The 26628-nt window shown below is 48.4% G+C and overlaps 1 protein-coding gene across 3 annotated transcripts in view; it reads right to left on the bottom strand.

Annotated features, from left to right (window-relative positions):
* Positions 1–9684, bottom strand: part of FGFR3 (fibroblast growth factor receptor 3) — a 55670-nt gene extending 45986 nt beyond the window's left edge. For all 3 annotated transcript variants that reach the window (XM_080410448.1, XM_080410450.1, XM_080410449.1), the window contains exons 1-2: positions 9557–9684; positions 9133–9350 (exon numbers count right to left, since the gene is read on the bottom strand). In XM_080410448.1, the coding sequence (XP_080266574.1) occupies positions 9133–9307 (175 nt within the window). In that variant the 5' untranslated portion in view covers positions 9308–9350; positions 9557–9684. The remainder of the gene's footprint in view (positions 1–9132; positions 9351–9556) is intronic.
* Between the last annotated feature and the right edge of the window lie 16944 nt (positions 9685–26628).

The following is a 26628-nucleotide window of genomic DNA, read 5'->3' as shown; positions in this document are numbered from 1 at the left end:
TTAATTCTTTTTTTCCTTCCTTTCTGTAATTAATCAATTCGCAAATTAGGAGGCTGAGTTTTCTCGCAGTCTTCTCTTCCAACCACCCCGGCAAAGCAAAGGCTAAGGACATATCAGGGCAGCTGCAAGGTCTAAATGCTGCCCGTAAAGCATGAAGCAGCATTAGGGCCCGTCAGTGGGAGTGCTGAGCTCCCAGCCCTAAAGCTCATCCCCACTGCACATGGCAAGAAAGAGGCTTTCTGAGTTTTCCCTGGAAAAAAAAAAAAACACTGACTGTAAAAATGTACGTATTTTTTGGTGTGGGTTTTATTTTTCCCAACTGCATTCACTTACAGCTCATCTCTAACACAGTTAATACCAGCTGATCTATGCACCTCCATCTACCACCCCCCCCCCCTTTCTGCATGAATCCCCAGCCTATTAACATAACTATTTTAACTGGACATGTTTTCTTAAACATTCTTCTTCTTTCATAAACTGCCAAGTGACAGTTGTTTACTGTCAACAAGCCTGGGTACTCAAAGACTGGGAGAAATATGCCCTTTCAAAAGGCAGACATATCGGCTAACAAAGGAAGATTAAAATCTGGTGTTTTCCTCTTCTCCCTCCCCAAAAATGCTTTATTCGTACAGATACACATGATACAGATCAGGAGAGATGGTACTATGCCTAATTCCAATCATTCTTTTAATTAAAGACAGGCTCACAGAGGATTTATCTTCAGTTGCACATGCTAGTTGTCAGGGCACACTCGTAACTCCCTAATCTTCCCACTGCAACTGGGTTTTTCCCTTCACTTTTAGGTCTGATACCCCCATCTCCCAAAGCACGTCTCCGGGAATCAGCATGCTCATCTTGCACCGATCCTGCTACCGGCTAGAAACAAAATGCTTGCCTGGGGGAATCTATGTAAGAAGTCAAAAAATTTTAAACAAAAATCAAATCACCGCTTAGTTCAAGACCTGCAGTCTCCAAACAAGCTGCTTAAATATTTTGCTGGGAGGGAATTTCTTGTGCTTGAGTCTTGTATGTGAAAGGGAGGGATAAAACCCCAAAAAACCACCAGACCCTCTGAGAAAAAAAATTTTCCCCAATTCTGCCTGCCCATGAAGGGCCAGGAAAGCTCCTCAGCTGGCTCCTGCCCGTGCGAGCAGCGAGCGGTGCTGGAGCTGGCCCACCGGCCGGCTCACCCCCTCTTGCCCGCGGACCCCCGCCGGGGATTATTAACACTTTCCCCGGAGCATTGTGTGGCTTGCAGATCACGGCACCGGGGCTAATGCCGGCCGACACTGATACAATGGCAACGAGGATGGAGCATGAGGGGATGGCGGCCGGCGCTGCAGCTTGGCTCCACGCAGAACTCGCGCCGGAGTCACAGGGGGCCCAGGCGGTGGCCGTTACCATTGCCTCTAGTCTCATATTCAGGCTGCGATGCTGCTGCCGGCTTGAATCGAGGCTGGAGTTATAAAAAAACAAGATGGGAAGTGAAGGTCTGCGTTACAGGAGGTTGAGGGGAATGGGAGGTGATGGGAGAGCCAGCTCCAGGGATCGAGAGCAAGCTCCAGGGATCACCCCCATGAAGCAGCACTGGGCATCTCCCCACCCCCAAACCAGGGAGCCCTTTCACTCGCAGGGTTTCCCCTACTTGTTAAAATGTTTGGGTCATTAGAAAACTTTCCAAACAATCCCAGCTTATGCTAAATAGCTGCTCCCACCACGATCTGTGAAGGGCTTCAGCCTGCTCCCTTGGAAATCAATGGGGGCTTTTTTGCTTAGGATTCAATAGGCACAAGATCAGGACCTCTATTATTTTTACAGGACTACATGCAGCAGAGAATGGTAAAACCCCCAAAGCAAGCAACAACCCTCCAAAACGGGAGCCAAACTTGTCATGAAAGTTCTTTACAAGGTCTGCCAAGCATCAAAATAAAATTAAAAATCCAATTCTTTGGAGCTTTTCAGTTTTTTGACAGGGGAAGCGTAAGGCTGATAAAGTCTGGTCTCATCATTTGGATCCAGGAACATCTCCCGTAGCTCCCTTTTCCTCAAAAGAAAAGCCTTCATAGATGCATGTTTTGCCTTCCCCAGGAGAGTAAGAGGGGGTGAGTCCAGGGCGATGCACCCTCCCTGCCGAGCCCAGAGTAGAAACACCTTCAGGGCTTCACATGATCTCGTCGGCTCCACACCACAGAACCCCCCCAGTAAATCCCTCTGCAGAGCCTCCACCAGCAACACAGGGGACCAGACATCTCCTGGGACATGGGTCCTGCTACGGGGACCACGTCTGCACCCCATCTCCGCAGAAGCCAGGTGCCACCTGCATCTTGTGAGAGAAGCTTCAGAGATGCTCTCACCCATAGTACCCTCCTTCTACAACAGTCCTTGCCTGTTACTTTGCATTGCTCCTCTCTCTTGGCAGCCGTGAGAACTCACCTACTCACTGCATAACCACCATGAGGTTTGGCCCCTGAGCAATATCCAGCTATTTTGCTGGCTCCCCTACACCCAGCTCATCCCAGGTCAACTCCAGAACACTTCAACTCCATTACTTCTGGGTATCAGCCCAACCCTTGTAACTCAGCAGTGATCTGGTCTCCAAGGCTTTACCGACCTAACTACATCAGCTGAAATGCTTCGGTGAGATTCCTCGTGAACAGCACGAGGTAGTTTGGTGCAATAAGGGCACAACTACAAGACACTCTGCTTTCCAGGGCAAAAGTAATAAATGAAGATAAGTTGACAAATACTTTCATCAGTTATCAAACAGCAGGAGTTGGGATGCCACCCTTGTGGGTGCCTGGCATGCCATGGTGCACCATGACTGTCCGTCACTTCCTTTCCCTAAAAACCTTATGCTCAAACTAAGTGATGGAGCAATAGCTTGGCTCCTTGGGTGAAAAGGAAAAGTGGGGGGTGGATGGGGTGGGGAACCCAAACCAGCATGCTGCCATGTGTCAGCGTGACGTTCACAGGTAGCTCAGTGGCTCACAGTACAACCCCTTGGTTGCAAACACCGATGCTGGGGTGCTCGTGCTGCGGCGTTCCCGGGCAAGGGTGCCTCCAGCATACACCGCCGCCTGCACAGCTCCGCTTGTTCGCGGAGAGCGATCCTAGGCTGCGTCCTTTCCTCACCCAAAAACTTGGAACCCTTCTCACTTCTGAGTCATTAATACTTTTAACCCCTCGCAACCTGCAGAAATGGCACCGCCCCAAAATCTCACAGATGCTAAACGTGTAAGCACATGGTAATTGTTTTGCATACAGTTCTGCCTGATAAAGAAATCTCTTTCCAAGTTTTAATATAACCTTTTTAGTTAATTAAGTCTTTACCTTCCCCTGCTTTCTGGATTTGAGAAAGCAGGGCCAGCATGCAAGACCTACCTCCCCCTCCACAAGAAATACCACACCTTTTTGAGATGAATACATCTGAAACTGAAACAGTTACTGGAGAAATGTTTTCTTACTTGACCCTGCTGCTATTCAAAAAACCCCTGTGCTTCATTGTGTAACCTGAGTGCCACAGGGGGGAGGGGAAAAAAATATTTAACTACCTGGCTAGTCCCTATTCACCTGAACGTGACAACCTCCAGATAGCCTATCAGAATAATAGGGCAGGTTTAAGTCTGACTAGCTTTCACATTTTAACTACTAAGTTTACCAAAGGTTTTACTCAGCTTGTATCTCACAGTTCTTGTTTGCTTTTGATATTACAGAAACTTCCTGGTCATGCAAGCCAGGGAGCAGATACTTCAGGGGTAAGCACACCAGGAATACCACATTTACCACAGGAATAAAAGCCCTTCTTCACACAGCCAGGGCTTTAAATTCTATGGCACGTGACAACCTGAGCTGTGAGCATACTGGAAAAGGGGCACTGGGACACTGGGACAGTCAGCTCTACTTGAGAGGAAAAGGCACTTTTATTTTTTCTTCATTTTTCTTCACAAGATCACCAGATCAACAGCCAGCAAAGGGGCAACCAGCAAACATAAGCCATGCAGGAGGCCAAGGAAAAAAATTCAAGGTGTAACAAGGTATTTTAAGGTGCTTTTGGCAACTGTACACATCTTCAGGCATGGTTTTAGCCCAGCATTTGTGTAGAGCTTGCTATCAGATTTACTTCTCCTAGCAGGCCCGGCTGCCTGCTTTCACATACCATGAATGGCTTTGCTGAACCGCAGTCCCACTTGCTGCAAAGAAAAAAAAGGATGCAAGGCAAAGTTTTACCAAGCCACCATCCTCTCTGGCATCCAGCCTAGTATGTGGAGGAGAATAAAGTTTATTAACTAACCAGTATTAAAAGAGATTAAATGGTCAACACTGAAACAGCTCCATCAAACCACGCTATCAAATGGCTTGGAGGGTGCTGCGTCAGCAGGCAATTTCAAGCTGGGTTTTGGGGTTTTTTTGAAGGGTCAGAAAAAACCCAGAAACAGGTATGCAGAGCGAGACAGACTCCCAGGACACAGGAAAAGTTAACAAGCATGTAGCACACTAGGAAAAATAGAAAAGTCTATTCAAATGGGGAAACAATAAAAATAAAGTCGGTTTAATTGATTGCCTGCGTATCAGGCTCAGCCTAGCTGGGAAAATGTCACCAAACTGGGGAGGGATTTTCACCTGTATTTTTAGTAAAAATATGTGAATTTGTAATATTTCTGCTGCGTCTACCCCACATATACTAAAAATGCCAAAAGCTAATATGAGAACACCACAGCCACTTCACATACTCTGATCTGAGAGCTCATGCCCAGGCTCCTGCACTAGATCTCACATGCTTCACTGACCAGCCAGAAAAATCTACCAGCAGTCCATGCCCTAACCTCAGCTGAAATGAAGGTTCAGCTAATGCCTTCAGTCACAGCTCTGTGTGCCAGCTGACGGATCACTGTCAGAAACAGCTTGGTCAAACTCTGGAAATTTTATTAACTGCTGAGAAACTGCGCTGATTCCCTATCTTTTAGGGTCTCCAAGTGAAATAGCAGATATACACCGTAAGTTTTCAGGGAAGACAGCTTTCTAAGCATATAGTTGGATATTAAAGTTACTTTTATTGACCATATTTTAAGGGGAAAAACTTTGTTTCCCACCCTTATAGAGGGGGGAAAAAGTCCTGCAGCTTCACACAAAATTTCAGCTTTGTCCAGGCAGCAGACTGAGTCCCACTGGATGGAAATGGTTCAGACGCAGCGGGGATGCAGCAATCAAGACTTCTTCAGTGTTCCACTAACTTCAAAACCCACACTACTCAGGCAGGCTTCAGGACAGGTACGTTTTCCCAAACAGCACACTTCAGATTTGTTGGAGGGAGTCGTAAAAGTTAACGTGCTGGTCAGAGTGGCTTACTTTAATTGCACGATTTAATTAGCAGATCAACACTTCGCCACACAATTTTCAGATTTACTTTCATCACGTTCCCTACTCAGTGGTTAATAAAGTCTTAATTAAAAGCAAAAAAACCCTCAGGTTTAATTGGAGTGACCCTTGTCAATACACGTAGAAGATGTGATGTTATACAGCTAGTGTTGAAGACATTTAATGAGTCAATCTCTGCACTGGAACAGACTTTCTAGTTTGCTATTTGCTAAGAAATAGATTTTTTTAAAAAAAGAAGCAGCACTATTTCATCATCCTTTACTCATGTCCTCTTACTTTATCGCTCAGTAAAATATGCTAGTCTCAACACTGAAGACTTAATTAGCTTTTTTTAGCTGCTGCTGTTAATGAGAACAAATGGATCAACTTTTAATCTCGAAACTGTATTGCTCATAGCTGCTCACTGAATGTGAAGCATTTATGGTCTCAAGCACAAAGTAGGAAGCACCATCAGTATCTAAGAGACTCTTTTTAGGGGGGCTTTAATGCATAAACCCCAAGGCCAGCTCCAGGAATGGTCAGTGCCATTTGGCACCCACTTCAAATACCCTTATAATTTCAGGGTGAACTTTGAAACACTCAGATACACAAAGCGAAGCAATGCAGACCACTGTACCCTACCCCTTGGGCCCCTCTCTGGGCATGTGCTGAAAGGCTTAGAGCCCAGTTACCATCAGCTGCATGACGAAAACCAATCAGTGCATCACCAGTTCCTTCCAAGCAGAAAAGTCGCAGGAACTGGTACATGCCCTCCCATTCAACTTAAGCAAAATCCCGCAATGGCCCCTCTTCCATTCTTCTGGCTTGAAAACTGCCTGTGCAGTAACTCTGGCTGACAATTTGACTCCAGTGCTGCACCAGGAAACTTCAGTTCTCGCTCCTGACAGACTGGGAGAGCTCTCCCCTTCCCACACAAACCTGCTCAAACCTCAGCAGCTCTCTATACAACTCTTTCAATGCACACAGACAACTTTAGTAGCTAACTAGTGCAACACAAATCCTAAGAAGCCCACAAATTCCCTTTTTCATGTATACCGTACACAGACAGAGACATACAAACCAGCTACAGGAGACAGGCCTGTTATCAGAAGTTTTTAAAAGCAAAATGCTGCTGTTTCAGTTGGTCTGCTCTCTAAGAAAACAGCCAGCATTACTTGACATTCACAAATCGTACGAAGTAATATCTTTATCTGAATACTAATGCAAATTGGACGGGCTTTTTTATATTGATGTCTATTCTGTGGCTGCTGAATAGAGTGACCGCATGCTCAAGGCTGCAAAGGAGTTCACTGACCTCCCTAATCATCTCTGTCATAGCCCCTGAATGACATACACATTCAATCCTGCCTCGCCGCTCTACTTTCATTCATAAAAAAAAAAAACCGGGGGGATGGGGGGTGGGGGGGAAATTTGACATTGTTCTTCCTGCAGCAGCCCCGAGAAAGCGAGAGAAGAGAAACTCAGCCCAGATGAGGCCCCTGGTGTTTTTAGTTTAGCTTCTATTCAGCAACAGCCCCGCCATCTGCCTCCTTCCTGCCAACAGCCGAACACCTCCCTGCGGAGATGTTAAAACCTGCACCCCCTCCACCTCCGCTAATAGCGAGTATTCATATTAGCAAACATACACATACCTCGAGAATGCCTCCCTTCAATGTGTGTTTTATGTAGCTGAGTATAGGCACAAAGCAGTAGCTGTTACAGCCTTCACAGCCCCGTGTGGAGAATTAGATCACTGGGGAAAAATCCTTCCAAGCCCCTTTATGGAAAATAAGGCCTTAGAATGTAAATGCAAAGCCCAGCGAACAACAACCCTCAGTAATGAGCCAATACCCCATGGCCCATTTGACTAGGAGAAAGAATTTGCTTTTTACCGTTCAATTCAAAAAGACTGAAAAAGTAAAATGTGTTTTTACTTGGCTCTGAAGGTTTATATTCTTTACAGTTTCTTTTGCACAACCTTCCCCCGCCCCAGGATGGATGGGCAGCGGGTACCCCCAAGCTGGCGGGGCTGCTGGGTAAACCGCACCGGCTTCACGCCTCCCGGTGCTTCCCGGTGCACGTGGCCGGCAGCGGTAGGGCGGGAGAGCCACCGGCATGGCGAGGCTGCCCCGGCCCTCGCAGCCGTGGGGTGGCCCTTGGGGACATCGCTGAGTTAAGGGAAGCCCTCTGCTCAGGGCCCAATCCTGCTCCCAGGGAGCAAGGGGTGGGTTTGACAGCAACGCTTTTGCTTTGGAGAAAGCAGAGAGAGCGGTAGGAGAGCCTGTCCACAGGATTTCCACCGGAGCCCCTGGAAACCCCAGCCCAGCGCTCAGCTCACAGGCATCGCTGGAGGGACGTTTCCCTCCGTGTGACCTCCTGCTGCTCGTTACAATCCCAACAGCATCCTAACGCCTTAACTTCCAAAGGTGTCCCAGCGCACGGGAAGGGTTTAGCACCACTTGAACACATCATCAACCCCGAGCTACGGGCTGAAGGCATGGGTGGAAAGCCGGGGGCCCTCCGAGGCAGCCCCCGAGGTTGTTCCCCACCCCCGTGGCTCCAGCGGTGCCCACCAGTACATGCTTCAGGCTAAACTGGGGAGAACAGGGGACGCTTCGCTCCTGCCACTCGCCAGGGCGGTGAGCGGTGCGGGCTGCTGGCTTCCTCCCGCACACCGACCTCATCTGCTCTGACCGAGTCGCTGAGATGTTGCCCCATAAATCAATTCTTTTGGCTGTGAAAAATGAGCCAAACGAGTTACACTAAGAATCTGGTGTTTTATTAGGACTTTCTTGAAAACAAAACCAACCCCCGGTGTGATTTATAACTTTAACCAAAAGGGGTATGAAAGTAATGCCCCCACCCCCCAGCCTCCACGAAGCCCATTTATTCCCCTGTCACTTTTTTGGCAAACAGGCTTCAAACCCTTTCCTGAACAATGGAAACTTTCTGCCGGGTACATGCAATCCCGAAGACGGGTGGCTGCGAGGGGGCTCCCTTCCATTAAAGAGCTTTGAAAAATAAACAGGGACTCAGGTAGCAGCTGAGGCATATCAGAGAGACGCGGCGTTTCAGACCCGCCGTATGTTATTAAAAAAAAAAAAAACAAACAAAAAAACAAAACCCAAAAAACTAACCACACATCAAAACAAAAAAAAAACCCACAACACAAACACACACAACAGCTTTTGTCCGACGTGTGAACTTTTTCTTTTACTTGCAACTGCAGTGCTGCCACTCGAGAGGAGATCTTTACTGGCTCCCCCGACACGCCGTTCCCGGCTCAGCACAGCCGCACTTCGGCAGCTGCGACCCAGCGTGCGCCAACCCGGAGCTGTCCCAACTCCAGCCCTGCGCCCACGCCGTGGCTGGAAGTGACCCTTCCTTACACACACCCAGACACACACGCCGTCAGGACACTGCCCGGGCGCGCCGAAGATGCGCGCTGCACACGTACGGAAGCATCTTTCCTTCCCCCGCCGCAGCCGCGGGAAGCCGCACGGGCTGCCCCGCTGCCAGGGGGCTCCCGGGGACCGGCACCGTCTTACAAGCAGCTTTTCCTTCCCCGGCGCCTCTGCAGCTTGCCCGAGCCGCGATGCGCCCAGGGTCGCCCCGGCCCGGCTGCCACCCCACCGGCTCCGCGTTTGGAACTGCGAAGCCGGCTCCGGCGCCCTCATCCAACCCCCTCCCACTCCCACTGAGGGGGGTTCCGTAGCGCTGAAGCCGCCCCTCGCCCGCCCCAGCGCGAAGCACGTGTGCGCGGCCGCGCAGCCTTACCTGCCGGCTGCCCGCCGCTCCTCTCCGCCGCCGCGCCGCCGCCCCGCCGCGCCGCCGGCATCCCGCCGACGGCCGCCGCCAGGCACAGGCACCAGACGGAGCCCCAGGCCGCCCGCATGCCTCCGGCGCGGCGCCGGGGCAGCGCGGCCGCCGCCGCACCGCCCGCCTCAGACATCCCCCGGCCGCATGCTGCCGCCGCTCACCGCTCCGCCGCCGCGCTGCCGGGAGAGGGAGAGAGGCGCTCAGGGCGAGGAGGTGCCCCCCCGCCCCTGGCGCCGACGCGGGGGAGAAAAAGCAAAAATAACGCGAAGGAAAAATAACAGGGTAAAAAAGGGGAGGGGGGGGGAAGTGGAGGGGAGGCGGGGGGGGCAAGCAAGCGCCAAGGGACGCGCGCAGCCCGGGCGCCGAGCGGCGGGGCGCCTACCTGCGCAAGCCCCGCGGCTGGCCGCGCACCGCGCATGGAGGGAGCGAGCGCGCTCGCCCGCAGGAGCCGCCGCCCGCCCGCCCGCCGCCGCGGCGCTCCTGCGTCTGCTCGGCGCGGTGCGGGCGCGGAGCGGGGCGGCTGCGATGTCCCCGCCCGCCGGGCCGGGCCGCCCGCCCCGCCGCCCCGCCCCGCCCCGCCGCCGCCGCCGCCGCGGGGGGCCGCGCCCACCGCCCGCTCCGCTCCGCGCCCGGCCCCGCGGCGGCGGCGGGAGGGTCTGCGCCGGGAGGGGGAAGGGGGCGGCCGGTGCCGCTCGGGGCGGGCGGCGGCTCCGCCGCTGCCTTCCCCCGCCCAGTCCTCGGGGCGCGCCGGGCACCCTTTTCCCATATCCAGGAGACGAAAGTTGGCTGGAAACCCCGCGTCCCCGGCGCACAGTGCCACTCCGGAGCCGCGCCGGAGCACGGCCGCGTCTCTCCCTTTTCTGTCCCTGTAGCAGCACGTTTTCTGAAGCCGGGCGGTGGGAAGAGGCTGCGGGCGGACCCGTGGGTCGGGGGACAGCGCAGAAGCTGCGTGCGGGGCTTCGCCTCAGCCTGCAGGCTGGCGCAGCGAGCGGCGCTGCCGCGGTGTGCCCCGAAGCGGAGCCACCAGCCTGCACCCTGCCTCGAGCACCCTGCCTCGAGCACCCTGCCTTCACCCACCAAAGCCTCTGAATCCCTCTGGTTTGTTGGTGGGTGCAAGTGCAGCCCCCACGGAGCCTGCACGTTTGCTGCTGCTGGCTGGACTAGCTAGCACTTCAGTCAAATCTGATTAAACGTCACTTGTATCTAGTTACGATTGCAACGAGCTAGTCACTGTCATAGTTATGGTTTGGGATATCATGGTTGTCTCAGAGACCCCCGACACGGCCGAGCTGCCTAAGCGACACGCATCAGTTACTGCTGACAAGCGATCCCAGCGGCTTCGTACGGAGAAGTCACAGCTCTTCTTTAATCCCCCTTGACGTAGCAGCTCATGCACCAAAAATAGATGTAAATATTATCAGTGCCAAAAACGCTCTGCACAGGGGGCCTATAAAAACCCCAACCTGCTTTAAGGGTCAAGCTGAGGTGGTTTGGGGGAGCAAAAAAGCCAGGGCAGTGCGGAGGTTCAGCTTTCTGCCAGGGCGTACAGTGGGGATTGCTCGTGGCCGCCATGGAGGGCTTAGAGTTCGCGCTGTTGTCGCTGCGACCAGGATCTGTCTTGACACCTTTATCAGGCACAGAGACTCTGACATCTCAATACTGCCGCATTGTGTGGGGAAGCATTGAGACAGGGCTGTGACGAGGAAATCCTACATGTCAGCGGAGACCCTCTCCAGTGACACCATCGGTTTAAATGAAAACAATGGGGCGAAAAGCAGACATAAATAAAATGTGGTTATTTCACCGTCACAGAGATGGCTTGGCAGCATGTCAAACTGCGCAATGTTTGCTCTCAAAACTGCTGTGCTGGAGGTGCCAGAAAATCGATAAAAATAAAAACAACAGCAGCAGCATAATTATAACACTGCACAAGGAGTCGTTGCCGTCGTTATTTTGAAGATGACTTTTTGCAAAAGCGGGGCCAAATTCTGATCTCATGTAAAGTCAGGCGAGTAAGAGCAGCACCTGTTACTGTTATGATCCCCATTTTCCATGAGGCGAGCAGCAAAGGAGGATCAGGAGCTTTCCTAAGCCCACAGCTGAGATAGAAACACCAGAATTCAGAGTGGTTTCTCACCGTGTGACTGCGTTTCAAAAGCATCACGGTGACTATTCCTCCATGTCAGGTGAAGGCAAGCGCTTTTATGATGCTCCTGGAGCAGGGCAATACGATGGATACGGCTGATCTGAACCTGGGGAGTTTTCAGGTTGCTAGGAGATGTGAAGGTCTACATCTTGGATCAAGTCAGCTCAGCCCTTTAATGGTTTTGAACTGGTTTTCATTTGCAGGAAAACTAAAAGCTTGTAACATTTGGAAGCCCTTTACAACAGGAAATCAAAGGGGTATTGAGATAGTCCTGTACGAAGGACTTCAAGGTTCGCAGTTTTCCCCAGAGTGGGATATTTTTAGGTTTCCCGTTTATTAACCTCTGGTGCAGCACACTCACGTGGGGCTGGGGAGCACAGACCCGATTAAGCGCAGATTTTCTGATGCTGCTTCATCGCTGTGGTGGCCACTGTAACAGAGCCTGGGCTGCAATGCTAGTGCTGTGCAGCAAAAACTACAGCTCTGGACTGTGTCTTAGCCACTTTCTTGCTATAAAAAAAATCCATGTACGTAAACTAGTAAAGCCTACACAACACAATTGAATTTATTTTAGGGCTATTATGCCATAAGCCACATATTAGCCCCAAAGTTTTCCTTCTCCCTCAAGCTACAAGCGTGTATTCCCCTTCATGCAGGGTAATCTCTCTGCCAATGTGTTTGCTCTCCTTTTACTCTTTATAAACATTCCCTTCCCAGAACTTTTTATTTGTTTATCCCCTTAATATCCAGAGCTGTCAGTGATGAAAATCAAACCCCTTTCAGCAGCTGAGGGATGGTGAGCGGCTGCCCTTTTCCGAGCGAGCGGCTGAAATACAACGTGGTACATGGTGCTCCCAGTGTCCCAGCTGGCCAGTGTCACACTCCCATGGCATCACCACCTGCCTGGACCATGCTGGGGGCTCGGCCACTGAGAGCAGCTGTTCTGGGAAAGTTTTTGGGGGGCCTTGCAGGCCCTGGGAGCATTGGCATGACTAAAACCCCTCTCGCCCTTCATGCCTATCCAAAGCCCTGTCTGGGAGGGAGGCTGCTAATCTCTCCCTCTGAAAGTGCAACCAGTTGATAGTCTCAAAATAAGTTAAACACAGGGTGCTGTCAGCAAAACTGGCTCCAGGTGTGAGTGCTTTGAGTAGTCCGTTCTGCCCCTCCATCCAGGAGATGGGGATGGGACAGGCTGTGAGATGCCTGTCCAAAAGCCTTTAGGGCCAAGGCTTCTCACGGGTCACCTTTGGTGACATTGCTAGAGGAGACTGTGGTGAGATGGGGTGCAGTGACACAAGCTGCTCCCCCCTGCCATCTCTCCGGTGCACTTTGCAAGGCAAATCCCCTGCACATCTGAGCTCTTGTACTTATCAAAGCAGAGAGCAGAGCACAGGGACTGCCCTGAGCGCTGGGCTCAGTAACAATCTTGCAAAAATCATACTGGGGCACTGGTACCCCCTACATCCCCATACTTCCTTCCTTAGTAGGCAGGAAGCAATTCCTGAATTGATGCTGAGTTGGAGCAAAGGTGAAACTTTAATTCACGCTTTAATATGCTGGCAAGTTTGATCAGAGATACAGTCACGTGAGTTTATGAAGTGTATCAGGTTAGGTACACACAATAAATATCACCAAATATTTCTTATCAAAACCGGGGTTTGTTAGCCGACTTGGGAGCCAGACTTGAGTGTTGCAGCCCCACAGAGCTCTATCAAGCTGTCCCTGCAGCCCAACAGGCCGTTACAACTCACATGGGACTAAATTGCAATACTGGTTCAGAGATCAGGGTCGGTGTGTGAGCAGAAGCCCAAGCTGTCCATCCTTAGCATCCAAGGGTTAAATAGCATCAGTGGATGCAGACACTGAGGTATGTTGTCCAGAGCTCATGTCACTACCCGTTTATATCAATAAGGTGCATTGGAATGACTAAACTGTTTTTTATTAGCTAGCCAGCCCAAAGGACCATGATTCCAGGCAGGTTTATTGAATTTCAAGCCAAAAGCCACTGTTGCTAAGATTAAGAATCCAAGTGATTGTCAGGGTAAACACTGCAAGAGGTTAAGCCACCCTGTGAAGGCACTCTCTGTGCCTGCACCCTCTGCGAGCTGGTTGCAACACAACCTCATCCTGTGGGATTTGTTTCCCACCAAAGAGCGTGAACAGATTAGGAATAGAGAGGGCACTGCGAGGGGCAAATTGTTTGATTTGAAGTGAAATAAGGAGGAATGAGTGAGCTGCAGAGACACACTAAGTCTCTTCTGCAAGAGCTGGGTACAGGGAGGTGCTGACAGAGGTAAAATAATTTGGAAGCCTGGAAAGCAAAGCAGACAGTTGGAGAAAGTGGAGGCGGGGCGGGGGGAACCAAAGTGGAGCGTGCCTGTGGAGGGTGTGAGAAGCAACAATTTAAAATCAGACCTTGACATAACGTTGACTCAGCACAGCAGCTGCCTGCGTGGCTGGGGACTGTTGCAGGGTCACCAGCGGCTCTCAGAGGTGCCATTGACTGTCAGCACAGGCTGGGGGATCCCTGTCCTTGGGGTAAAGACAATGCTCCTGAGCCCAGTGAGGAGAAGATAGAGCTCACTTTTGCCTGCTGGACTTACTCATGCCATCACCACATGGTTGCACTTGCGCATGTAGAAGGGTGTAGAAGGACACCTAACTTTGGGGGGGTGTTTGAAACAAAGCCACAATCTGTTTCATTCCCCACCAGCCTGTGAATGCTAGTGCCTGTGAGGAGAACCCACAAGCTGCCAAGATGGGCTTCTGGGAGTAATGGCCTTATCTGAAACCCTCTCTCCTGGATGTGACCAGAAACCACCAAAGGGCACAGGCTGCCTGCCCCTGCCCACCCACAGCAGGGGGTATGGAAACACCCCTCGTGTCCAGCCCTCTGGAGATGTCCCACATTGGGCTCTTCCCCAAGTCCTGGCCCTGCTGTATGGCCTGGGTGGCCACATCCTCACCCTCTTTTCTCCAGGGTTTTTTCCCCTGCTCTGCCCCTCTCCAAGGCAGGGAAAGGGATTTGCAGTGAGCAGCATGGGAGCTTTCAGAATAAACAGCCACATCACAAAATAAATACATGCTGAGGTCTTTCATCTCTTAGGGATGGCAGAATTTTTGTCAATATTAGGACATTATTACTGTGACTTTTAGGCAAGCTTTTTCTCAGTGACACATCGTCTTACTTCAGGGGAAGGCTGGAATACGGGGACAAATCAGCCATTCTCAGTTCTGTGTTAATACGGCCTGTGTGCTCCTGCAAGCCAAGGCTGACACAGTGCTGTGTCTGACACCAGCCCAGCCACGTCTAGAGCCTGATTTGTATGGCTATCTCCTTGCCATTCCTGTGGTAGTTTTATTTTTCCAAAGAGCACGGCACAAGCTCCGCTCTAGGTATATTGCACTGCAGGGATAGGGTGGGTGGATCAGACATGTAACAGTGTAGTAAATGTACAGGACATGTTACAGAGTTGGGTGGCTCTATAGCTTTTGAAATAAGAAGCAACATACGTATGTATTCCGGATCCTATGTGCACGTCCAGCAGCTTTGCAGTGGAAAAGCAATTGGGGGTCTCAGGATACCATGTAAACAGAGATAACTCTATAGGGGATAGTAAAGTGTTATTGTCCCCATGGCACAATCGGTCACTCCAAAGCCCAGGAAGGTGAACTGCCTTCCCAATACCAACTTATGGTGTGCAGCTTGGCTTCTGGGACCACGTCCAGCTCTGTTGTAATAAAGTGATAACTACCTCAGGGATCTTGTGCTTTTGGAGAAATGTGATTCCTCTTATGCAGCGTGCTGGATGTCCAGATCAAACATCATGAAGAATGCAACCTATGATCAGGGAGGTTTGGCTTCTGTCAGCCCTGAAAGGCCTCTCCGTAGTAATTGTGGCATAAATAATTTCATTCATCATTAAGAGGAAAACATTTGTGGTGTGGAAAGCAGCAGTTACATAAGAAATTGGATAGGAGGCAGGTAGGTATTGACTTTAAGGCATTGCATGGAGCCAATGCCTTTAATCAGCAAGGGAAATGTTTGAATGTTAATAGAACTAACAATGAAACCAGAGTCGTGTTTTGACAAGTATTTCCAAACATTCCAGGAACACTGTGATGCTCTAGCAGCCTCTTTCCTAGGGAGGGAATTAATTGCTTGAGCTGCAGTGCAGTTTGCAATGCACAACCAACCTTGCCAGTGCCTGCCAAGCTGGGATGCTACAGTGGGCAAAGGCAGATGGTGGTCCTGGTGGCACTGGGGGAGGTGGGCAAATTAATATTTTGAGTAAATGAAAGCACTTTCTTCCTTAACCAGACAAAAATCCTGCAGGCTTCGTAGAAAAGAAGTGAACTCAATGCTGGGCGCTCTCCCTGGGATAGAAATTCTCTTCTTTATTATCATTTTATATGAAGAAATTGCTCACAATGCATTTTTCTAGAACTTGATGTCAGTCCCCTCCTCTGTTGCATTTTGCCCCAGTTTTTTTACACATACTTTTAACACAGGTCAGCTCCATCTGTTCTGAAAGGAAACCCTGAGTCATTTAAAACGTGACCAGAAAAGCGCTGGGAGACAGATGTATTGTTGAGAATCAGCCCTGCAAGGCCCACATGGCTTTGCCATGCTTTTCACAGCTAATTTTGCTTTAGGTCAATGGATCAGATGAATCATTAATAAGCATTTGGAAACACTGGATGCCAGGTTCTGCTGATCTTGAGCACCTTGTAAAAGATTCACCAATGGGTCAAAGGTTTTTATTTATGGAGAAGACCCAAGGTTTACCCCCAGATTTGCCATTAACTGTGTCAAAAGAAACTCCCCACCCTCTCTGAGCATCTCTGCAACACTGTCACCCATATGTACTTAGGCTGAAAAACCCACATATCTTCAGGTGAAGTTAGCAAAGCACCTGGGTTAGGAACCTGGTAGATCTGAGCTGTCCCTATGGTCAATGGAGGGAACGAGATTCCTCTGAAAGACAACTTTTTAAACTTGAATTGCTTCTGATGGCGTTTCTGTGTCTATCCTGATAATGGAGGGATCCTGGATGCTCAGCTGCTGGAGGGAGGGAGTTTTCACCCCATTTTAGCAGCCTCTGGTGTTTCTGTGGGTGGAGGGGGGGCTTCCAGGCTGTGCTGGTGGGGTGTAAAGGGAAACAGGATCCCCCTGAGCCGAAGGGGACAGGCTGGAAGTGCCAGAGGTGCTCCAAGGTAGGAAGGAGACCCACAGTTTCTAAAGGCTTCATTTCTCCAAACCGCCACCTTGCCTGAGGTCACTCTGCACCCTCCTTTCACACAGCAGCATTTCACATTTGTACATCAGTATTACATCCGAAAGGTCACAATTTCTTTGCAAATCTCACTCAAACATGTCTTCACTACTAGTGAAAGATAAAGAGATGCTTCTGAAGGCATTTTTTTACAGCGTAACTCCAGTCTTCCTTAAAAAAAATGGAGCCAGAATAGCCAGTGGTTTTCAGTCAGTGGTTTTCAAACTTTTTCATTTGCAGACATCCACATTTTTTTTTCAGCAGGGCTTCAGCCCCTTGTATAGTTAAACTGAAGCCTACTGACAACAGGCTTATTTTTCTTGTTAAGTTTTGTAGACCATTCAGAAGTCAGTGCACCCCAGAGACCCACAGACTGCAGTGAAACCGATTGAAAACAACTATATACTTATTCTTCTGTAACTACATTTTTTTTTCCCATATATTTATACAGACTGTCTACTTCAGTCTCTATAGTGTCTGGAATCTATGGACCTGCTTGTTAGTGGGAACAGAGGTTTGCTACAAGGCTGAATCTAGACATTTTTTAGGTATTTTTCAATTAATTAGTGATATCTCTGTATGGAGTCTAACTGTGACAGTAACTGGGAACTAACATTAATGGACAAAATCAAGTTACTCTTGATCATTAGTTTCCAAACTTGGTGCAGTAAGGAGAGAAAAGAATTTAAACGAATCAGAAAAATAACAATAATTGCTAAAAGGCTTAATGTCGTTTACCCAGAAATTGCTTCTTAATTTCTTCTTAATTGCTCATGGTGGGCTCACCGGAGACAGCATGCAAACAGTGCAGATCCTATGAATCTCTCTAGCCTAGAGCTGGAGAGCAAACCTCATTTTCAGGGAGGAAAAGTGTACAAAGCTGGGCACTTCAGAAACAGCAACAAGCAGGCGGCTGCAGTATCCACTCTGGTTCGTACAAGTCACTTGATTGTGACAGCAAATTTGTGTTCGTCTCCAAAATTCAGGCGTAGTATTAATCATATGCTGTGGCCAGACAAAAGGGCTGCGTATTGCCAGGAATATATTAGCTCCTCTTTCAATTGAGAACACAAGTAGGAACTTGGTTGAAAAGGGCATATTTTCTCTGTGGCTGTTGATGCCTCAAACCATAGAAATATGAAAATATTTGTAATAGTTTGTATCTTACTACACAGTGGAAGGGGGATAATCCACTGTCAGGCTGATTTCTCTGCAGACAGCTGTGCAGCTAGACAACAAGGAATATCTGTACCTGTAAGAAGTATAGCAAAATCAAATGATCTGAACTTTGAAAAGATACTCCTTTCTGCTGCTGACAGTGCTAAAGTTAACCTGGGAGCCAGCGGGCACTCTGTCTGCAAACCAACAGCAAATTAAAACCACTCTTCGCTTCCAGCCAGCTGACAGGCTCATGGGGTAATGAGAAAGACAAGGACACTACAGAAGAGTTATCATTTTTTCTTGAAGGCTATGTGACAAATTTCCAGTGTCTTCTTTGCCAAAATAGTTTCATAAATCCTGGAGACACTTGATTTTATCCACCCTGAATTCATAGAAATGTTGAAGCATGTTCTCACAGGTAGCCACAGTTAATCTGTGTAATCTTGAAATGGCTTCCAGCTTTTAGAAGTTTACATTAAGTAAAGATTATCCAATTATAGTTTTCTTTAAAGATAAGACAGATAAGGTTGGTGGAGAGACATGCTAGATGACTAAAGTATGCCACTTATATTTCATACATTTTTTTCCCGGTATGCAGTGAGACGACTCTAAAATTAAAGTGCTGATTTTGACTGTGCAGGAGTGTATGACACAACACAGTAAATGAGGCATAAACACAACAAATGATGACAATCATTGGTCATTAAAATTGCTGCTATCTAAAACACATCGTGGCACTATGGATTTCATCCAGAGCTATACATTAGCTTTTAAAATGCCTCAATTCATATTTTGGTTTCAGGCAGTAAGTTACCTGTGGCCTGACTCAGCCACCTGAAAATAAACGTGGACTTTTCAGGAAATTGTAAGCATTGCTGGAAGGCCTGAAGTCTGACAAGTGGCTGGGATCATTTTGCAGAAGGGATATTGCGTTCAGAGGAACAAGAAGAGCATTCGTGAGTTTGGTGTTAGGAAATAGACTCTGCTAACTTTAAATTTGGGTTCTCTCAGTCTCTTATAATGTATGAAATATATTATATTTGCTTCTACCTGATTGCAGCTTTGAAAAATATTCCTTTTTGTGAGCAGGCTTGGACAGATCTGTAGTTAATATCTATTTTAGTTGTATCAGTAAAGTGTTTCATAGAATGATTTGAAAAATAAATATGAGAGTAATGAGTCAAACTGGTAATAAACACAATCTAAAATGAAGTGTTGTGGCTTATCACAATGAACCGTCCAGCTGAATGCAAAAGAAAAGCCTACCTCTGAGTGAAAATACAGGATACACCTAAAGGAAATGTTGTTTCACCTGGGAATGCTTAAACTCTGGGGCATCGTTTCCATCCCTGGAGAGCTGTCCCTGCAGCTGGGTGTACCTGCTCTGCCACAGCCAGGAGGAAAGCCGCCTGGGTGCTACCCTGAGCCCACCTTGCTCGAGAACCTGTGTGGGCAACTGCTGTGAATACATGAATCACACTCAGCAAACAGCATGGCCACGTCGCCAGCGGCTCATCTCGTTACTGGAAATGGCAGCTTAGGGCCATGATTTCAGTCCAGCATTGATCTGAAAGGCAACAAACAGTAATTTGCTGTCGGGATCCCTTGCTCTTTCCCCTTCTTTTCTTCCAGTTCTCTGGCTTCCCTTTCCAACCAACATCAAACTGGGGAGGCTGTTCCCTTTAGCAATCTCATGCTGGTGTCAGGCTGTGCATTTTGCAGGCGGTTAAAGGGTTTTCATGTTCTTTGAGGAATGGCTGCCTTGTTTGCATCCAGGCCGGTGCCCACGGAGCAGGGCTGGGGCAATCCCATCTCCAGCCAGTCCCCAGCTGCCAGCGGACACCAAAATTCTAACCATATGCTCAGGCCTGAGACAGAATAAGGAAAATTCCTCAAATCAAACAAGCTCTTGCAGCGCTTTTAGCATTGCCAGTGTTTATTTTTTTGCTTGATGATGTTGGAAAACTTTAAAAGATCTGTGAATTTAACTGAATGGGGTCAGTGAAATTTTCAGGGAGAAATTCATTCTGCCAAGAGACTGTGACATTATTTGGGGAAAAAATAGAGAAAAGTTTGGACTTTAACTGTTTCCTTGTCAAAAGTACTTGATGGAGGAAGACTGAAAAATGCTATTTTTCCTTTGGTTACTGTGTGCAATAACCACTTGCCCTTATTCTGGCTCCTTTTATTCTGTTGCGCTCAGTCTTTTTCCCAGCCAGTATTTGAAATGCCTCAACCTCACCTGTGTGTTTGCAATCACCCATATGAAAGGGGACAAAAAGGTTGTGCCATTGTCATGCCTTCAGACTTATCTTCATTGATGTGAAGCCTCTGTATTTTGGGAGCTGGCTGTGCTCTGACACCACAGGTCACCACTGGCAAATCCAAGTTAGAAGACATGATGTTGTTGGGGGGGAAAAAATGCTGGTGGGCATTACCTGCCCCATGGCAGCGGGGAGTGCTGGGGCATCTTGAGGGCTTTTGTGAGAGAGGATGTGGTGTAAGAGGTGTGGGAGATCCATGCTGAGGTCTGCAGAAGAAGCAGGAGGCTTCTTCACTCTAAAAAAGAGAGGTCTTGCCTTGACAAAATCGCCTGGCGTTATTTTTGGGTACTTGCTTCAGTACTTGCTGTTTTCTGTGTTTCCCAGCTTGGTCTGTATTATAATTTTTACATCCCAAAGATGCTAAAACCTTAAAGGGAAAGCCCAAGGACTGCAGCTCTGTGAAAAGGTGATGAAAGCTAACCTTTATTTTCCCCAAAGCTGTGTGTATGGCCTTTTCACTTGGGCAGAAATACAAGAAATGGGCTCCAGGCAATTTGGGCCAGAACTGGTGGAAAGTTAGTTTTAATTTCTCACCTCTTCATATTCACAATGAGTTCAGAAATTGCCTGCATCGACTCTATTTTTAATTCCAGATGAAAGACATTGCAGGAGGAGGAACTGAGCCGAGGGTGAGTTTTTCAGAAATGAGAGAAGGTGCAAAAAACCAGGGAGATGCTGAGTGGGCAGATGGAGTGAGGGTCTCTGCTTACCTCTGCTTACAGGGGATCATTTCCACCCACCAGTGCAATGCTATACCTCAGTGGTGCAATGTGCCGAGGGAGTCCCAAGGCTTAGCAGAAAGGCGAGGATTGTGTCCAGAGTCAGTGCAAATGTGAGGAGAAAACAGCGCAGGCATGAAACCACTACAGTGCAACAGCTCCATCCTGGGCTGGAGCCAGCATGGGTGTTTGATGCTTTGGGGTCTTGCAAAGCAGCCAGAATTGCCTTGCAGCATCAGGTGCCCTTTGCTAGGAGATGGTCTTCATGAAGTAGAAAGGAGGGTTCAAATGCTGTCAGTCTCTGGCTCCTTGCTATGACTCCCTTGGGATGCTGTGAAACTTCTGAGTGAGGAGAAGGTTTGGTCTTGTTTGTTTGCAGTTATTTTTCTCTGCAGCCCTTCCTTAGGATTTTGTTAGCATTGCAAATTCCCGTTTCACAATCAGCATTTTTCCAGCAAGACTGACAAAGGCATTCAAAACTAGCTGCATTTATCACTAATGCTCGAGCTAGATGAAAGGGAGGGCTGGATCCTCCGCAGGGGGGGGGGTTTACACCATAACTCCATCCACCCCTGGGGGAAACCGTGATGATTTACCACAGCTGAGGATCTGCTTGGTGGAATTTAATCTGGCGAGGCTTTGGTGATGCTCTGATCAAAGACAGCCTCTGTGGAGGCCAAATTCAAAAGCCTGCAGGGCAGAAACACCATGCTCTTGGGGCATGTTCTGCGCTTCCTTAGGAGATGGCCAAAGAGTCCCAGCTTAGCCTGTTGCACAGCAATGCTGTTGCAGATAACAACCATCTGCATACTTGGCAGTCTCTCTCTAGTTGCATGTCCACCCCTGAGGCAATCACTGTCCCTTGGATGGCCTGTTAGACAGTACTGATAAGATTAAAGAGGTGAAAGAATAGATACGGTATTTGCCCTTGAAAGCCCGTTTGCTCAAGGCCCATCACACAGTGCAGTTCTGGGGAAGCCCTTTGCCCTTTGCTCCCAGCTCTGCTCCTGGGCAGCTGTGTCCACTTTGGGGGTTATGGTGAGCAGGACCAGACAGGTTGCTCGAGCAGCTGGGAGCATCCATGCAGACATGTCCTTGGGGGTCCAGCAGGTTTTAAACTCTCACAGTGTAGGCTCTGGCGTCAAACTAATTGCAAATGAGCAGCTAGTGGCAATATTTTCAAAAACCAGGCTGGGTTTTGGTTTGGTTTGTGTTTACCCAGCTGAGCTTCAGTCACTTAGTTTTAGCTCTGAAGGCACTGAAGGACAGTAGTGGAAACAAGCTGAAAAATGAATTATTTCCTTTTGTCTTCAGTGCTTCTGCTTACCCACTTAGACTTTGAAGAATCTGAATTTGGATGATTCTGTCACTATCAGGCACTTAAGGCAACTTCTTAGTCATCCCTGTCTAGCTTGAGCTGCTCTTTGCATGTCCTCAGAGTTGCTTAAACCCCATAAATGCTCTCTCCCAGCTTTCTTTGATGAGTGGCTTGCAGCCATCCCCATCTGTGTTTTCTTCCAGTTGTTTGGTAGCAGGATGGCCTCTGCAGATGCTCTGCTTTCATTTTTAGCACATATCTGCTGTGTGCCTTTCCCTTACCGGGTCATGCTGGAGCCTCAGATCTGATGAACTCTCAGAGTCCATTCTGCTGTCACTGTTGTGGCCGTAATGCAGAGCAGATTGATCCAAACCACGTATCTTTAGCAGCAGGTGCAGGTTCAAAATACTGGCAAAACACATTAAAAAAACAGAGTCAGTACATGGGCAGTTACTCCACTGTGCTGCTGGGTTAGACAGCTATTGATGCAATGTTTAAAGCTGTTTCAAGGTATGTCTACAAGTTTTCTCCACTATGGAGGAGCCTCTGGTCAAGTGCTGCACTGTCTGCAATAGGTTCATTTAATCAGATACCTAATTCTTCCCAAGGAATTTGCATGCAGAGTCAGTTGGCTGGCGCTCTGGACCTTCAGAGGGGGGTTCTGGTTTTCTACCCATTTGTTAACATGGGAATAACATAGAACTGGAGCCTGAGTGATGGGACTTTAAGCTGTAGATTTTTGAGGCTCAAATCTTGGTTAACACTGCTGTGCTGACTGCGGATGTGATTTCCTTCCAGACATTCCTACTGAGCTGCACATTGCTGCCAAGATATGTAAATTGCCTCACTTAGATTCCTTTGCTTTCTAATATCACATTGAGTTAGGCATTACCTGGCTTCTCGTTATGTTTGCTTTTTTTATAGCTAATTATTTAACCTCCTTTTTTGCTGATCTGGACAACATTTTGAGCTCTGCTTATATGCCAGTACAGCTTCCATCTAAAAAACTGCACTGCTAGTAAAACCAAAGTGATGTAGGGTACCGCTGCTGAGCCACAGAAGGCCTGTGTTGCATCTATATGCGCTTTTTCTCCTGCTGAAGTCCTGGGCAATGCCAAGGAGGGAGAAGTGAAGGAAAACATCCTTCTGTGATGTCAGTGTCTGTGTGAAGGCATTTAACTATGCACTCTGCACCTTGATATAAAACATTAATGATGCTCATTCATTTTGCTGGCACAGGGAATCAGGCTGAATCACCACAAAGACATTAGCTGAGACAAACAAAGTGTATTTAACAAGGCCTTCAAAGCCAATGGCCTCTGTAGACACTCCACAGTCAGTACTGCTGCTCATATTTTACTAACATTGTTAATAGAGAGAAGCATCTCTTTGCTTAAATAGATCAGCTGACTTCAGGGAAGGAGGCTGGAAGAATACAGCCCAGGTAAGGGTCGGAGGGTGAAGCTCTCTCACATGCAAACAACCGAGCCAAGCACCTCAAAGCCTCAAATGGGGATCAGTTCCAGCAATCTTAATCTGACCTTGAGAGATTGTTCTCCAAACCCTTTCTTAACAAAAGGAAGGTGGGTATTTGATTACGAAGCTTTTTCTCAGTTGTTTAATTAAGGCAATTAAATTATTGATTTTATCATCAGTTTCTATTTTCTTTGTCAGTGGCCTGTGGCTGAAGGAGAGCAAAGCTCCCTTTGGCTCAAAGCATCTCAGTTCTGGGAACCACCAGAGTTTATTGTGCATTTGGCTTTTGTCAGCATTTCCAATAACTGGAACAATTTCTGATAGGAATTACTCACCCTCCCTCTTCACCCAGCAATCAATATTTGCATCAGCCTGTTTCTTTTGGGTATGCCGGTACTTCGTAGTTCATTTGGGTGCCCATGGACTACATCTGGGCCACTGTGGTTTGCTTCTTCAGAAGAAAATAAAAATGTCAGTCCCAGGATGCACAGATCCTTTAAAGGCTTTTGGGACTCTCCAGTCTTCAGAGCCCATGGATCTGCTTGGAAGATTTGTTCATCTGCCATTTATTCTTGCTTATGGAAGTGGTATGCTTAACTTTTGGGCTTCCAGAAAGATACCACCTTAAGAAAAGGTGCTGAAATCTCTGGTTTACTTCAAGTTCACTATGATGTCCAGCTTTGAGCTCTTCAGAAGCACCTCACCTAATAAAGGCTGATGGTAAAACATTTCTATAGGAAAAGGTACTCAGGAACTCAACACCCACCAGCCCATGGCTCTGTCAAACCCCCCCCCCCCCCCCCCCGCCCCGAAGCTCTGTATAACAGCATCTAAAGCTGTACCCCATCATGGCTGCAGGTTTGTTTTGATCAGGGAGTATGGGGGAGTATGTCTCTAAGAATATAAACTAGGCTCTTTATCAAAAAATGAAGAGCAGGATGTATCTCACTCAATTCTGAGTGACTAGAAACTTATTCTCAGGTCGTCACTTTATAGAGGTAGGTGTCCCCTCCAAAGGGAGCTGGGCTGGTGTTCCCAATGGGGTGAGTTGCAGAGCTCCTGGGACCTGATGAGGGGGATTTTTAGACTCTTTGAATACATCCCAGGAATATCCTTGACTGAAAAATTGCTGGCTTTAGGTCAAAAAGTTGATTCAGTAGAAAGTCTAAACTTCTGTCCTAATGGTGTTTAGGAAACATCCTGATTTACTTAATTTAAACAAAGGCAGATATCCGGTTAAAATCCCTGGAGCTACAGCCAATAAGTGCCTTATTTCAGCACTGTGCTTGCAGCGACTGCTACCCACCATAAAAACACAGTTCAGGGGAATAAAAGTATTAAGAAAATAAATGGATGTAATACTTGAATTAGATGCAGATTTGAAATATGTGAGGAAAGACTGAGTAAGTAGAAAGAGCTGACAAAGAATAAATAGACAGAACCTGGTGACAGCGTGCTTAAGTCAGGCTGCTGCATAGGGTGTGTTTTTATCTTGTATATTTGATTTCTTCCCTCCCACTGAGTAGGTGAGAAAGGGACTTGCACTGCCAGCTACCTTGGAAAGAGTCTGTGAAAGGTAATGCTGGTATGGTGTGGAGAGAGCATGAGGAGCTGCAGAAGACCTTGTCAGTGGATGCACTGCTGAAGACTGGGCATGAGCAAGTTATGGACAGTGATGAGATGGTGTATCTGAGGCACATTAATGCCTCCTCAGGATTGTCTGTACCTGCTGGCCGGCCAGATACTTCAGTGTCTCCAGCACCTTTATCTAAGTATCTCACTAGTGAATGGGTGTTGTGGTTTAACCCCAGCCAGCCAATGAGCCCCACACAACCACTCGCTCACTCCCCCCTGGTGGGATGGGGGAGAGAATCAGAAGAGGCACAGCAAGAAGACTCCTGGGTTGAGATAAAGACAGTTTAATAAATAAAGCAAAAGCCGTGCACACAAGCAAAGCAAACCAAGGAATTAATTCCCCCCTCCCCATGGGCAGGCAGGCTGAGCCCCCCCCCCAGGACAGCCGGACTCCATCACACGTAACAGGGACTTGGGAAGGCCAACACCATCGCTCGGAACATCCCCCCGCCCCCCCTTCCTTCTTCCCCAGCTTTATATGCTGAGCGTGGCATCCCATGGTACGGAATATCCCTTGGGTCAGGTGGAGCGGGCTGTCCCGGCCGTGTCCCCTCCCAGGCCTGGTGCCCCCCAGCCCCCTGGCTGGTGGGGTGGGATGAGAGGCAGAAAAGCCCTTGGCTCTGTGGGGGCACTGCTCAGCAATCACAGAAACACCCCTGTGCTATCAGCACTGGTTTTAGCACAAACCACCACCCCATACTAGCTACTATCAAGAATGTTAACTCTGTCCCTGCCAAAACCAGCATAATGGGTCTGTCAATACACATTATCATCATTTTGGAAAGGCAGGGAGGAATTAGGTGTCCTGCCTGGGCTCTTACAGGAGCTCTCACGTAAAACCTCAGTCTCCCCAAACACATGCCTTAATGGCACAGGTAGATGAAACTAAAAAATTCAGGTTGTAAAAGACCTTGAGAGATCCATGAGTCCTTCCCCAGCCCCTCCATTGCTTAATGAAAATAGTCCATCTTGCCCCTCTCTCTCACATGGCTCTGGGTCAGGGAGGTGATGGGTGTTGACTCCTGCAGCCTTTCTGTGTGCCAAGTATGCTGTGGAAGCTGTGGCTGGGCACCTACCTACCTGTGGACAAATTATTTCTTTTTAGCTGAGTTAAAGCAGAGCAGCAAATAGAGTGCAACGTCTGTGGCTGAGCTGGTGTTCTGTCACAGCCTCACCAAGAGATGCTGGTGCTTCAAAAGTTCCTGTGTCTTTAAGCCTGCTCTTTGGATTAAAAACCCTTCAGCTCATGCCTGCCTTTAGCCTGATGTTAGCAGAGAGGGGAACATGCCATGAGACAAGTCCTTCCGGCTGTCAGAAGTGAAGCTGGTTTGGTAGTGGGGTAGGTGGAGGAGGGTGGTTTCTTGGCTTATTTTCTGTCTCTTTCTGGGAGCTGGGGTAG

The sequence above is a fragment of the Falco punctatus genome (assembly GCF_963210335.1).
Source record: "Falco punctatus genome assembly, chromosome: 1".
Taxonomy (NCBI): domain Eukaryota; kingdom Metazoa; phylum Chordata; class Aves; order Falconiformes; family Falconidae; genus Falco; species Falco punctatus.
Note: the sequence above shows the minus strand (reverse complement) of the source record. Positions and strands in the feature narration are given on the sequence as shown.